The 13,026-nt window shown below is 37.2% G+C and overlaps 1 protein-coding gene across 1 annotated transcript in view; it reads left to right on the top strand.

Moving 5' to 3' along the window:
* tmem68 (transmembrane protein 68) overlaps positions 1–5,338 on the top strand; it is a 39,532-nt gene extending 34,194 nt beyond the window's left edge. Inside the window, exons 8-9 of the mRNA XM_088015077.1 lie at positions 2,437–2,576; positions 3,063–5,338. Of these exons, the coding sequence (XP_087871203.1) occupies positions 2,437–2,576; positions 3,063–3,179 (257 nt within the window). The 3' untranslated portion in view covers positions 3,180–5,338. The remainder of the gene's footprint in view (positions 1–2,436; positions 2,577–3,062) is intronic.
* The last annotated feature ends 7,688 nt before the right edge of the window (positions 5,339–13,026 follow it).

The following is a 13,026-nucleotide window of genomic DNA, read 5'->3' as shown; positions in this document are numbered from 1 at the left end:
GTTGACCTGATGCGGCGAAGCTACTAGTAGCAGGAGCGGAGCTACAAGCTACAAACACTGAATAGAAGAAGAAGAACTGCCATCGATACAGCTGCATCCAAGCATGTTTTGATGTTACACAATACAGTTTTAGGAAGTTGCTCAAACTCTAAACTGGTATTGTTGTAATTGTAAGGTGTAAAGTTTACCTTCGACCAAACGCCCCCCAAAGAAATCCCAGCGCCCCCCTTTTGTAAAAATTTCCGCCAGCTTCCCGTCTTGTCCCCTTTCCTCTAGTCATGCCCAGCGCCACTTGTTTTTAATTCCTTTCTCAAGTAAACGTGTTTCCTTACCGGGTGAGACAAACTCCATCTTCTGTCATATAGCATTTGATTTAACCGAATGCATGCACTTCTTTTCTACAAAACGTTTTACAGTCATTGGTCAAGAACACGGGAGCTAGAGTTCTGATTGGCAGACATCTTTTTTCTATTATCTACAGTTTAATTGAGGCGGGCCGTTTGATCCATGCTCGCTTTGCTTGGAAGTCTGGCCCCCAGACGGAGCTCTTTACGCTTAAGTTTCAAGCGTCTGCCTAAATAAATCTTCCTTATTTTAATTGTAAGTAGTTCTTTAAATGTCATGTGAGATGATATACTTACCCATGTATCCATAACAACCGGAACTTTCAATATCCAGAAAGTTATTTTCGCAATTTACCGTCTATTAAATGAGTGCCCCCCGGATTAAGTACACTCTCTGCAGCTGCAGCTGTGAAGTTACCGTATTAACCCGATATTTGCTGAAAAGTCCAATGTCTCCCTTTTCAGAAACCCTTGAAATTTTTCAGATAGCGCTAAGTGTGGCGGAATTACGGTACTGCAAATTTAGAGGTGTCGCGCCGACACGTTCCGGTCTAGCCCGGAGACTACAGTTTGGTTGAGGCGGACCGTTTGGTCAAAAGCCGGAAATCCGGCTTTTGATACTATTTTGTTTATCAGTTGTTGTTTTTTTCATCCTGGGATCCTTCTGTCCTCTAATGCTTCTTGGTTTGGTACCTAAATCTTATGGGATATGTTTGCATCTCTGCCTCTTGCTGTAGTTTATTGTACCCCTTTGTTGCGCTTACTAGGGAAATGGATGACACAATAACAAATTTTGCTAAACAAATTGTCCCTGTAATTTTTATGATAAACTTATTTATTTTATGATAAATAAAATATGATTGTTGTTTTAACACAATTTTCAAGTCATATAATGGTAATGACATAATAATACATCAATAAGACATACTTTCACAGTTTAATCATATCAATCTTAAACCTAATGTAACTTTTTTTTAAAACTCTGTGTTTTACATATTTGTTAACTGTCACTGTTGTGACAGTATGTTATGAGATCTGTGAAAAAAATCAAGTGGTTCCATCTTCTCTTATATGCTACTATAGAGATCTGCAAAAATTCCCTGCTCCTGGTCAAAAGACAGCCAGTCAGAGCCAGAAGGCAGGTCTTAGTCCTGACAATCAGGACTAAGATTGTGCAGGCTCGTGTAAGCGCTTCTCAATGTGCTAATTTCAGAGAAACAATTGATTGTTTCCACTGATCTCTAAGTATCGTCTGAATACCTGGATGTGTGGAAAGGCATACAATGTAGAAATCCAGACACAACCAAAACTAAACAGGGTGAACTCTACTGAACTGAGGAGCCACCCTGATGAGCAGGCAGGAGCAGACCTGGCCCAGGTGCATCTCATGCCACTAATGGTAGGTTCCAACCTGAAACACCAAACAGACCCTGTAGCAGTGGGTTCATCACCATGATGTCTAAAGTTAATTTCTGAGTTTACAACAATCACCACCCTCAACTAACCTCTAGCCCAATGTTTCTCTATTCCAGTCCTCATGGACTACTACCCTGGATATTTTAGATGTGTCTCTGTTCCAGAACATCTGATTCATATGATAACAGCACCTCTATTCATGCATCAAGTGCTGCAGAAGCCTGTTAATCACCCACTTATTCAAGTGAGAGAACACCTGGGAACCTAGGATATTAAAACACTTTCTTGATCCTGCCATCTTGATTAGACCATGGCATCATACAGGTCTGAGATGTTGAAATATGGCAGGAGCCATATTCATGAGATGTTGAAATATGGCAACATCTCATGGATGTTGAGATGTTGAAATATGGCAACATCTCAACATGAGATGTTGAAATATGGCAGGAGCATTGTTAATCTAAGCTCATGAGTGTACTGACTGAATGGTACAGTGGAAACAGAGATCTGTTTTGCTCTCTGGGTCAGTGGAATGTGCCAGTCAAAAATTCTAATTTACCACAAAACTGAGATGAAACTACCTGTTGAACACATTCCTCAATGTGAGGTATTTTTAACTTGGAATCTCATTACAAGAAATCTCTTTATAATTATTGGCCCGTATTTTCCTTTTCAGGATTATTTCGGTGGCTGTATGAAAGATTTCGTCTTCCTGTAGCTCCAATTTATGGGGGATTTCCTGTGAAATTTCGGACCTTCCTTGGTGATCCTATTCCATATGACCCAAACATCAATGCTGCGGAGCTAGCAGAAAGAGTGAGTTTTTTTTCATCCTTTTCTATCTGTCTGAATTTAATTGATAAATATCATGCTTTGGTGAAATACAAGAAAAATATGAAGGCAGGTGCAGATGAGATCTTGGATCTGCAACTGCAAATAAAGGTTAAATAAACAAATAAAAAGTCAAATGATGAATAAGGTGGTAAGAGATACTCATAGGTTTGCCAGAAATGCCACAGTTCCAATAACGGAAAAGAAATTAGTGAAGATGGTCTCTAAAGCACAGAGGAAGTGCAATATTGACTTCTACACTGCCAAGTCTGAACTCTACCCAGTTAATGTGGTTTGGTTCTACCCCAGTTCAATTGTGACGCAAATTTGTATCTTTGTACAATTACCTTTTTTTGTATCAAAGTGTCAATTATTTTTGACAACCCAAATTGTGTCTCTCACGTTGTGAAATTGAAGACTTTTTTTAATGGTTGTTTTGATACAAGTCTTATAACTGTTTTTGTTGTCCAGGTGCAGCAGGCGGTCCAGTCTTTGATAGACAAACACCAGCAGATCCCTGGGAGCATCTTGAGAGCCTTGTTAGAGAGATTCTACACAAAACACAAAGATTTCCAACATCAGAATTAAAATCGATACGTCCAATTTATGATCCGATTTGGATGTAAGAAGATGAACTTTATTGTCCCAGAGGAAATTTGTCTTGGGTACAGACTCTGACTGCTGCGTAATCCAAAACAATGCCCATCCCATTACATTCACACATCATACCTGTAAGACTGAAGCATAACATTCTAACTTAGAAATGACTGGTTGCATTCTGCATGTACACTGTCCTATTGGCTGTTTGTATTATGTCACTTGGTGATTTCCTCGAATAATATGTCTCTCAATAATATGTTGTAAAAAATAAAATAAATTTTATCAATATTAAATGTGGTAAAACTTAAAGAATATGGGAAGTATTTTTAAGAACTGTACATGCATATGTGCAAAATGTCATTGTACATACTGAGTGGGTGTTTGTTTGTTTTTTGTTTTTTCATTTTATATCCAAAAATTGTGAGAGGTGTGGGGTTTATGTTACTGTACTTCCAATTACAGTAAGATAATTTTCCGTACGAATGACCTCTATGCATCATGAGCAATTGTACCTGGTTGTGGTCCTGTCACTTTGTTTTGGTCTCACTAAAGGGCAGTGTTTCCTAACCCTGGTCCTCAAAGCACACTGCTCTGCATGTTATAGATATTTCGGTTACACTTTATTTGAAGGGGGGTGAATAAGACTGACAAGACACTGTCATAAAAACCTGTCATGAACATGAATAAGCCTTCATGAATATTTATGACTGTTGTCATGAAGCGTCATTCGGTAAATTATGACACTTTTAATACAAAGTTGACATTATTCAAAATGTCTTTGTTATGACAACTTGACATTAACCAAGAAATCATTACTGATATAAATTTGTTATAAAAGTATTCCTGATTGCCCTTTAAAAATTAGGTAGCTTTATGTTATTAAAGGTAAAGTTTAAACAGTAGTGATTTACTGGTTAATGTCAAGTTGTCATAACAAAGACATTTTGAATAATGTCAACTTTGTATTAAAAGTGTCATAATTTACCGAATGACGCTTTATGACAACAGTCATAAATATTCATGAAGGCTTATTCATGTTCATGACAGGTGTTATGTCATGTTTATGTGTCATGGCAGTCTTATTCACCCCTTTCAAATAAAGTGTTACCGATATTTCCCTCCTTAATGTGCCTCATTCAGTTGACTGCAGATCAACAAACACCTGTTAATTGAAATCACCTGTGCTGAAGCAAGGAAACATCTAAAATATGCAGGGCAGTATACCTAGAAGACCAGAGCTGGGAAACATTGCGGTAGGGAGTGTGGATCGGTGAAGTGATGTTATACCCAAAAATCTCTCCATAGCACAAAACTTTTGATTCTCAACAACTCGCATGTCGCAAATCTTTCACATTGATATTTGGAATGAACTTTGTGATCAGCTTCACTCTTTCTGAGATTATGCTTTGGTGTCGTTAGTTGTTTTTTTTAGCAGGAAAGATCAGCTGTTTTATATGTATTTATATTGAAGTTGAGAGGTCTGTGATCTTAACTCTACGAATATATATAGTTCAAGAGATGCTGAAAATATTAGAAACTTTTGTTTGGGATGGTGGTGGTGTATCACACTTGGATGTATTTACATTTACATGTGGTGATATGTAAAAGGTACATAATCATCTATAACTGTGTTATTTAATGTTGGTGCTCTCCTATTCCAGCTAACTGAACAGACTGCCATGAAGACAATTTATCACTTTTGATTAACTGCTCTACATTTTAAGGGAGGTTCTATTCTCACCAGCTCACATACATCCGAGCTGTTTTATAACAGCTCAGATGTACCTTCTTTTATGTTTTGAAACTCAAACTGTTTTACAGACATAACAGCATAAGAAATGTCCTTGTTACACATTTAGCTGCTGTGTTGTCTTTGAAAAATTCCCTGTTATTTTTATGTAGTTCATAGTACTGCTTGAAACAAAACTACAGACATTCCTTAGACAACTGCCTTTAGTCATGGTAAATTGCTGTCTTGATATTCTGTTATAAACCAATTTTTTTGCAAAACATCAGAGCGCTTAAGTTATCTTTTATTTTGAAAATACTTTTCTGTGTACTAGAAGTCCTCATTGTGCATTTTATCATTTTAGGTTTTGCAGATGTTCAATGTGTTAGCTTTGTAAAATTAAAAATGTCCATAAGTAGTTATGTTAAAAGAAGTGTTGTTCTTATGTTGTTCACCTGAGTGAACATTTGGACAAATTCTACAAAAAAGTATTTTTTACAAAAAAAAAAAAAAAAAATCCCACCTTATTTTTATGCCCTAAGAAAATCAAAAACACTTTTGAAAAAAACTTACAGGATCATAAAACATGCATGAAAGGGTTAAAAATTTACTAACCTTGATCCAATTTGGCAGAATACATTCAAAACAGCTGATTGATAAAATGCCAGTAAAACACTCGATCGTCTTATCACATACTGTAGTTTAGATGGCTGCACAAAATTTGTGGTGGGCTGGATTTGGCTCACGGGCCCTGAGTTTGGACACGTATAACACTTTTTTCTTTGTGTTCTGTGGTCCTGTGTAATCAGAGTTCTCAGCAGACAGGCTCTGACTCTGCGTGCGTGTGAGTTTTATCTTTGTTTTGGCAAGGCTCTAAAAGCAAAGGTTGTTACCTGTAAACTGAACGTGCTTAACGTCCCCTTATCTGGGCAACAAACGGAGTGCAATAAAACTCAGCCTGCAGTTATAAAATAAAACGGTAGCCTTTTGAAAATCTATAAAATTAAATTAATGCAATTTAAGTTTGATTTCTGTGCAAATGCCACCCTAGTAAAAAAAAGTGTACTAAGTATGTTAAATTTTAACATACTTTAGCATACCTCGAGTACACTTAGGATTAATATACTTAAAGTGTGCTTTTTTGGAACAACATTTTTGTGCTTAGTGTATTTTAATAGTATTTAAATTGTAGTAATGTACAATTTTAAGTACACTAAGCATACTTCAATGTACTTTTTTGGAACAACTTAAAATACACTTAGAATACTTTAATATCTTTCCATCCATGATCTGAACACGTTGATCCTTGCAGGATGGTGAGGGAGGCTGGTGGTGCCCATGTCCAGCAGTAATCAGTTGAAAGGCAGGGTTCACCCTGGACAGGTCACCAGTCCATCACAGGGCCCTGAGAGCTAATAATGAATAAAATATATGAAATGGTAGATTAACAAGTGGAATAAATTCTGTTAAATTATTTTCAAATCAAATCATGTTTATTAAGCACTTAGTGTTGGAAACACACCAGTTTTTACTGTTAAAAATGTGGCCAGCTGCTCAGTGTAAAAATATATATAGATATAGATACACCCTTGTTACCCTACTTAACCCATTTAACAAATATTCATGGACCACCTTGCTCGAAATTATTCTTGCAATAACACAACATCTTAATATACACAACCTGAAATGAAAATATCAGTCTCTTAACCCTTGTATGTAGAAATGGGGTCCAACCAACCCCACAGACGTAAAACTTGTATCATTTGCCTCAGTCCTCGCACGCCCAAGAGTTAAATCACTTGTCTTTGATCTTCTTAATGAAAAGGGTGGTGCTATTTTGTAAATGTGACTGACCATGACAAAATCATGACAAAGTCTGCCTGGGTTGTTTTGAGTTATTTATATACTTTTAAAGTGTGAATTCTAAGATTTTCAATTACGTCAAAATACATGAAAATAAAAAAAACATAAGATGTTCTTTACTACCAAGTGGTGTGTGTGTGTGTGTGTGTGTGTGTGTGTGTGTGTGTGTGTGTGTGTGTGTGTGTGTGTGTGTGTGTGTGTGTGTGTGTGTGTGTGTGTGTGTGTGTGATAATGTGTTGTGGTGGTGGACCCAAACGCAGTAGTCATAGAAATAAGTGGATGTTTAATGAACAAAATAAACCAACAACAACAAAAAAAAAAAATCCAGGGGTACAAGAAAATCCAACGCAAACTGGAAACACGAGGGAACAACAGGTAACCCAGGAGGGTAACAAGGGTAGTAACGATCAGGATGACGAGACGGACTGCAGAGTGTGACTGAGACAAGTGGATTGATACACACTGTCAATACACTATGACAGTGTGCATTGATAACATTTTATGGCTATTTGTGATTTAGGTAGTGTATGGAACAATGGGCATAGCTAGATGCCCATTGTGTAAGTGTGACTAGTTGGCACAGGAACTAGCTGAGGGGCAGGGAGAAGGTGGCACAAGGAAGCTCAGAAGATCTGCTGGGGAATACAAAAGGGAGGAAATGGGGAGCTGAAAATACTTCTATGCAGAATAAAGATAACCTGATAAACTAGAGAAAAACTATAGCGGAACCTAAATGGAAACCAGGCTGATCTAACAACAATAAGAACAAAAGAACATCAAGCTAGAAGACCTAAACAAAGAAATAACCTGTGTGTGTGTGTTCTTTTTCCAGTACTGGAAAAAGAAATAAAGCTGATGCTGGATTTGGGTATAAGTGAAGAGCTTAGTAGTGAGTGGAGCAGCCCGATTGTGCTGGTAGCAAAGAAAGATGGCTCCCTTAGATTTTGCATAGATTTTAGAAATTTAAATGCTGTGTCCAATTTTGACCCATGTGTTGACGCCCAGGGTTGACGACCTACTGGAGAAAGTTGGTTCAGCAAGCTACGTCACAATGCTGGATCAGTGCAAAGGATACTGGCAAGTGGCTTTGGCACCAGAAGCAAGAGAGTTGACTGCTTTCAAAACTCCTTTTGGTACCAATTTAGAGTCATGCCATTTGGGCTCCAGGGTGCGCCAGCAACATTCCAACGTTTAATGGATCATGTCCTGAGAGATGTTTCAGGGTGTTGTGGTATACAGGCAGTCCTGGGAGGAGCATCTAATTCACCAACAGGAGGTGCTACAACACATCAGACTGGCTGGCCTGACAGTTAACCCAAAGAAGTGTGCTGTAGCCTAGAGAGAAGCGGAGTACTTGGGTTTTGTCATTGGGTTTGCAAAAATAAACCCTCAAGTGGAGAAAATGGATGCAATCCAGTCCTTCCTGGTTCCAACTACAAAGAAGAAGGTGATAGGATCTCTTGGTTTGGTGGGCTGGTACTGGAAATTTATACCTCCTTTTGCAGAGCGATCAGCTGTACTGAACCATCTAACAAAGGGTGCAGCCCCCAACAAAGTGTGCTGGGCAGTTATGGACTGAAGTCACCTGGAGGCACGTGGCTGGCGAGAAGACGCGGATTTCGTTTAAACCAGTGTTTCTCAACCTTTTTTGGGCCAGCGCCCCCCTAGCCCTTATCCAGGTCCCTCACCGCCCCCCACCAAAAAATTTGCAGGCTACTTTGCACTGACCATTATTTTATCATTAATATTACTATCACTACTGTAGATGTTTTGATTTTTATGCTTGTTTCTGTATTTATCATCAAAAATAATTTCCCAAAGAACAAAAAAGCCCTGGGAATAGAAATTATTTTCATAGGTGTTTACGAAAAATGCAATGAACATTCAAGTTAAAATTGGTAGGCCTAACAGCAGCCAATCAGAGCGGAAAAAATATTCTTATTTTGTGCCATTTTCTAGTTGTTAAATATTCCACAAGATGATCAGATAAAAGATGTTCAACATGCCAGTTTAAACTTTGAACTATTTGCAAACCGACTGAGCTCTGCAGCATTAAAACATGGATAGAACTGTAACTACATTAATCATAACTCTTCTTCTCTTCAGTGTTTCTGTCGGTTTCTGGTGGTGCAGCTCTGTGCTGCCTTCAGGAGAATGAGACATCAGAGTATCATCCATAAAATTTCACCCACATGGCATTTATTGTGCAAACCAGAACTTTCAGTGGAAAAACAAAAGTTCCAGGTCCTTTAATGCCATAGAAATATGAGACAGAAACATTGATTATATCTTTATATAGACCTGTCTATTGATTTATAGATGAATAGTTTTACTGAACAGAAATTACAAAGAACAAATCTGGTTCTTAATCAAATCTAATTAAAAACATAAATAAGTGATAAGTTATTTACTGTTATGATCTGTAAGATATATTTATTCTCAGTACTAGATGTGGTCTCAACAAACCCATGACATTTCAACAATATTATTTTACTTTTTTATCTGGAAATAGTGTGTTTATTCTTGCCATACAGTCCTCTGTATTAATTATTGATAGAAAGGTCTTGCCATATAGTTTATTCCTCTGTATTTACTTTAGTTTCTTAGTTTATTCTTGCATTTTGTTCTTCATTCATTCCCATTTAGTTTCATTTGATTTTAATTATCCTCTCTTGGTTTATTGCTATGTCCACTTTAGTTCTTTCCTGTTGCTAAATTTATTTTATCATGTACTGACGCTCACCATCAGTAATCTTCACTCATCACCTGCTGCGCCGCCTAATCATCATATGTTTCACTCCGTTTTATGTCCCGCAATGTGCGCATCGTTTTTTTTTTTTTTTTTTTTTTTTTTGAGCCCCTAAGATGCAGGGCGTTCGGGAAGCGTATCGATGGGGAAAAGGCAGACTGACATAAACCTTTTAAAACAACGGAAACAATTTCGGTATTCTGATTATTAAAATTTAAAAGTGCTGTGTTGTTCTATCTCCCCCCGCGTTTCCCCATCGGATACGGTTCCCCTTGAGTTTTCTTGCCGCTCCGCACCGCCCAGGCGGCAAAATACGCGCGTGCTCGTGACGAGCACTGAGAAAGCACGCGCTTGTTCGGCGCGCTTGTCTGAGGAACTACGGACACCGTGAAAGCTCAAACAACATGTTTCGACAAAGTTGTCACACTTTCTTCACGTTTTGCGGGAAACTAATAATAATAATAATAATATAAGAAGAAGACGAGTAATAATAATAATACAAAACGTATATATTATAATTATTTTAAATTTAAATATATGTTGAGCATATATATATATATATATATATATATATATATATATATAATTCCCCTCTCACCCTCTGTGGGTGGTCTCTTTCATCCTCTGAGCTCGGGTCCTCTACCAGAGGCCTGGGAGCTTGAGGGTTATATATATATATATATATATATATATATATATAATAAAAACAGGGCAATGCATTTTGATACTCAATATTACCCATCAGATAACGTTCCCCTTGTTTTACAGTGGGGAACACTATCTGATGGCCATATTTCACCCATCAGATAACGTTCCCCCTATGTTAAAATCACCCATCAGATAGCGTTCCCCTTGTTTTACAGTGGGGAAACAGTATCTTTATAATTCCACTGTTGAAAATGAGGCTCTAACATTCACAAATGACAGTGAAATAAATTCCAGTCCAACATCTGGTTTGAGGTGATTCCTCTGGAACCTGTTGGAGGAAAAATGTCCCAACTTCAGAAGATGAGCTTTAACCTAACAGAGCTCTGTGGTTCCTCCTATCAGTATGAGAGTCAGGGTGAGGAGGCGCCATGTTAGGAAGAGAAGTGGAAGCAGGATCTTCAGAACAAACAGGTCATGATGCTGGGCTACTGATTATCCCTCTGTCTATACAGGATCAATAGAACCTGTTTAAAAGCTAAAATGAATGCATGCCAGACATGGAAAACTGGGATGCACTCCATGCCATGATGTTCAGAATTTAGGTCTCATGGCATCTCAAGGTGTCAACATTGCAGCCAGTGGGCTGAAGGAAATACAGCTTTATTTTGTAACAATTCAAGAGCTACCAGCTTTTATCGCTTCACAAAAAAATTAATCAGCACAGAAACTCCAAAGCATATATATATCACCTTTAAATTTTGGGGGGGTACTATGACCAATAAATTATATATATATACAAACTGTAAAACAGTCAAATTATTCTTTGGAATCCATAGTAATTTTAACAAGCTGACAAGATGGCAAATACATTTATTGATCATAGTACCCGCAAAAATTTAAAACTACTTTCACCCCTGGTTGTGAGTGGATCAAGATGGCAAGTAGTAGTGGAGGGCTTTCGGAGGATGAGAATATTGATGCAGGATGGTCTATGGTAGAAAATAGAAGGGGAGGAGGGAGATGAGGCTAAAAAGGGAATAAATACTGGAAAAAGATCTCTTGAGGATGAAGAAGAAAGAATTGAATTGAAATAAGGAAGAAAGTAATGATGGAAGATTTTATAGTTATAATAAAATTTAAGACTGGACAGGATATGTTTGGAGTGAGCCCCATTTGTCAAGTGAATTAAAGAAAGCTGTTGGAGATGTAGAACTAGCTAAAGTCTTAAGAGATGGAAGTCTGCTTATCATTTGTAAAAATGCTGAACAAAAGAATAGAGCTTTTAGAGCTCTAAAATTATAAGTGGTGTGTAAAAAGGAAGTGCTGGAAAAAAAGGTTGTTGGGGCGGGGGGGAGTAATATCAGGAATTCCAGTAGGAGAAAGTTTGGAGGAGCTAAAGAAAATAATCAGAGGAGAAATTACAGGCATCAAATGACTACAGGCTTTTAGGAATGGGGAGAAAATGGACAGTACATTTGTACTACTGGATTTCAAAGATAGAGTTGTGCCTGATAAGGTGATTGGCTACATCAGGCAATATATTCCATCACCGCTCAGATGTTATAAATGCCAAAGATATGGACATACTGCAAACGTTTGTAAAGGGAAACAGAGGTGTGGTAGATGTGGAGGCGAACATCCTTATGGTGAGTGTGGAAATAATCATATTAAATGTAACTGTGGAGGAAGTCATACTGCAGTACATGCAGGATGCACTGTAAGGAAAGAGGCAGCTGAAGTTCAAAAAGTAAAAACTGAAAACAGAATTACTTATGCTGAAGCAGTGAAACAGGTGAAAAGTAATGATTATGTTCCAAAAATAAGCTATGAAAGGAAGACCGTGGCAAACATTAATCAGTGTAACATTACATTAGAAAAATGTATTCCTTTTCTTGCATATACCATAATTTGCTCAGGACAAGCAAAAATTAAATCTGAAAAAATAAAAATTATAGTGAAAGCAGACATTTTTTAGTGTCAAAGATTTGTAATGATGGCTCATTACAGTTTAATATTCATGGATACGCAGTTCAGTAGAACTTACTGCTGTAGAAATTTGTACAAATGATGGGAATATTAAAATAATAAATTTGTACAATCCTTGTAAACAATTAGAAAAGTTTAAACTTGAAACAATCCTAGAACACTGGAGAGGGACAATAGTTTGGTGTGGGGATTTCAATGCACATAACACTTTAAGGGGAGATCAAGATGATTATAATGGAGGGATTTTAGAAGAAGTGATTGAAGAAAAAAAATTGGTCATTTTAAATAATGGAGAAGGCACTCAGGTGGACTTTGTAAGGGGTAAAGAATCTTCTATTGATCTGACCTTGGTTTCTCAATCTTGTGCTGGTATGTGTAGATGGAAAGTATTTAAAGAATGTACAATGGGGAGTAATCATTATCCACTTTTTGTCAATATAGGTATAAATACAGAGCAAGACCAGACAGAATTTGAGGAGAGGTGGAAATTTGAGAAAGCAGATTGAAGTAAGTTTGAAATTATGAGTGAGGTTAGTTTGGAAAATGTAGATATAAATGAATTAAACTCAGAAATTACCAAATGTATAATTAATTCAGCCAAAACATTTATTCCTAGAAGTAGTGGTATTAAAAAAAGAAGATGGTTCCTTGGTGGACACCAGAATGCTCAATAGTAATTAAACAAATAAGGTTTTTAAGACACTTAAGAAAATAACTTGTTTCCAAAATCTACTAAATTATAAAAGGAAACAGGCAGAAGTCAGGAAAACTATAAGAAAAGCTAAAAGGGATTATTGGAGGAAGTATTGTGAATCTTTGGGGAAAAATACTGCATTAGACAGGGTTTGGAATACTATTTA

The sequence above is a fragment of the Poecilia mexicana genome, unplaced genomic scaffold, assembly GCF_051168715.1.
Source record: "Poecilia mexicana isolate PSO_F unplaced genomic scaffold, ASM5116871v1 scaffold_17, whole genome shotgun sequence".
Lineage (NCBI taxonomy): Eukaryota > Metazoa > Chordata > Actinopteri > Cyprinodontiformes > Poeciliidae > Poecilia > Poecilia mexicana.
This window is presented reverse-complemented; position numbering and strand designations above follow the sequence as displayed.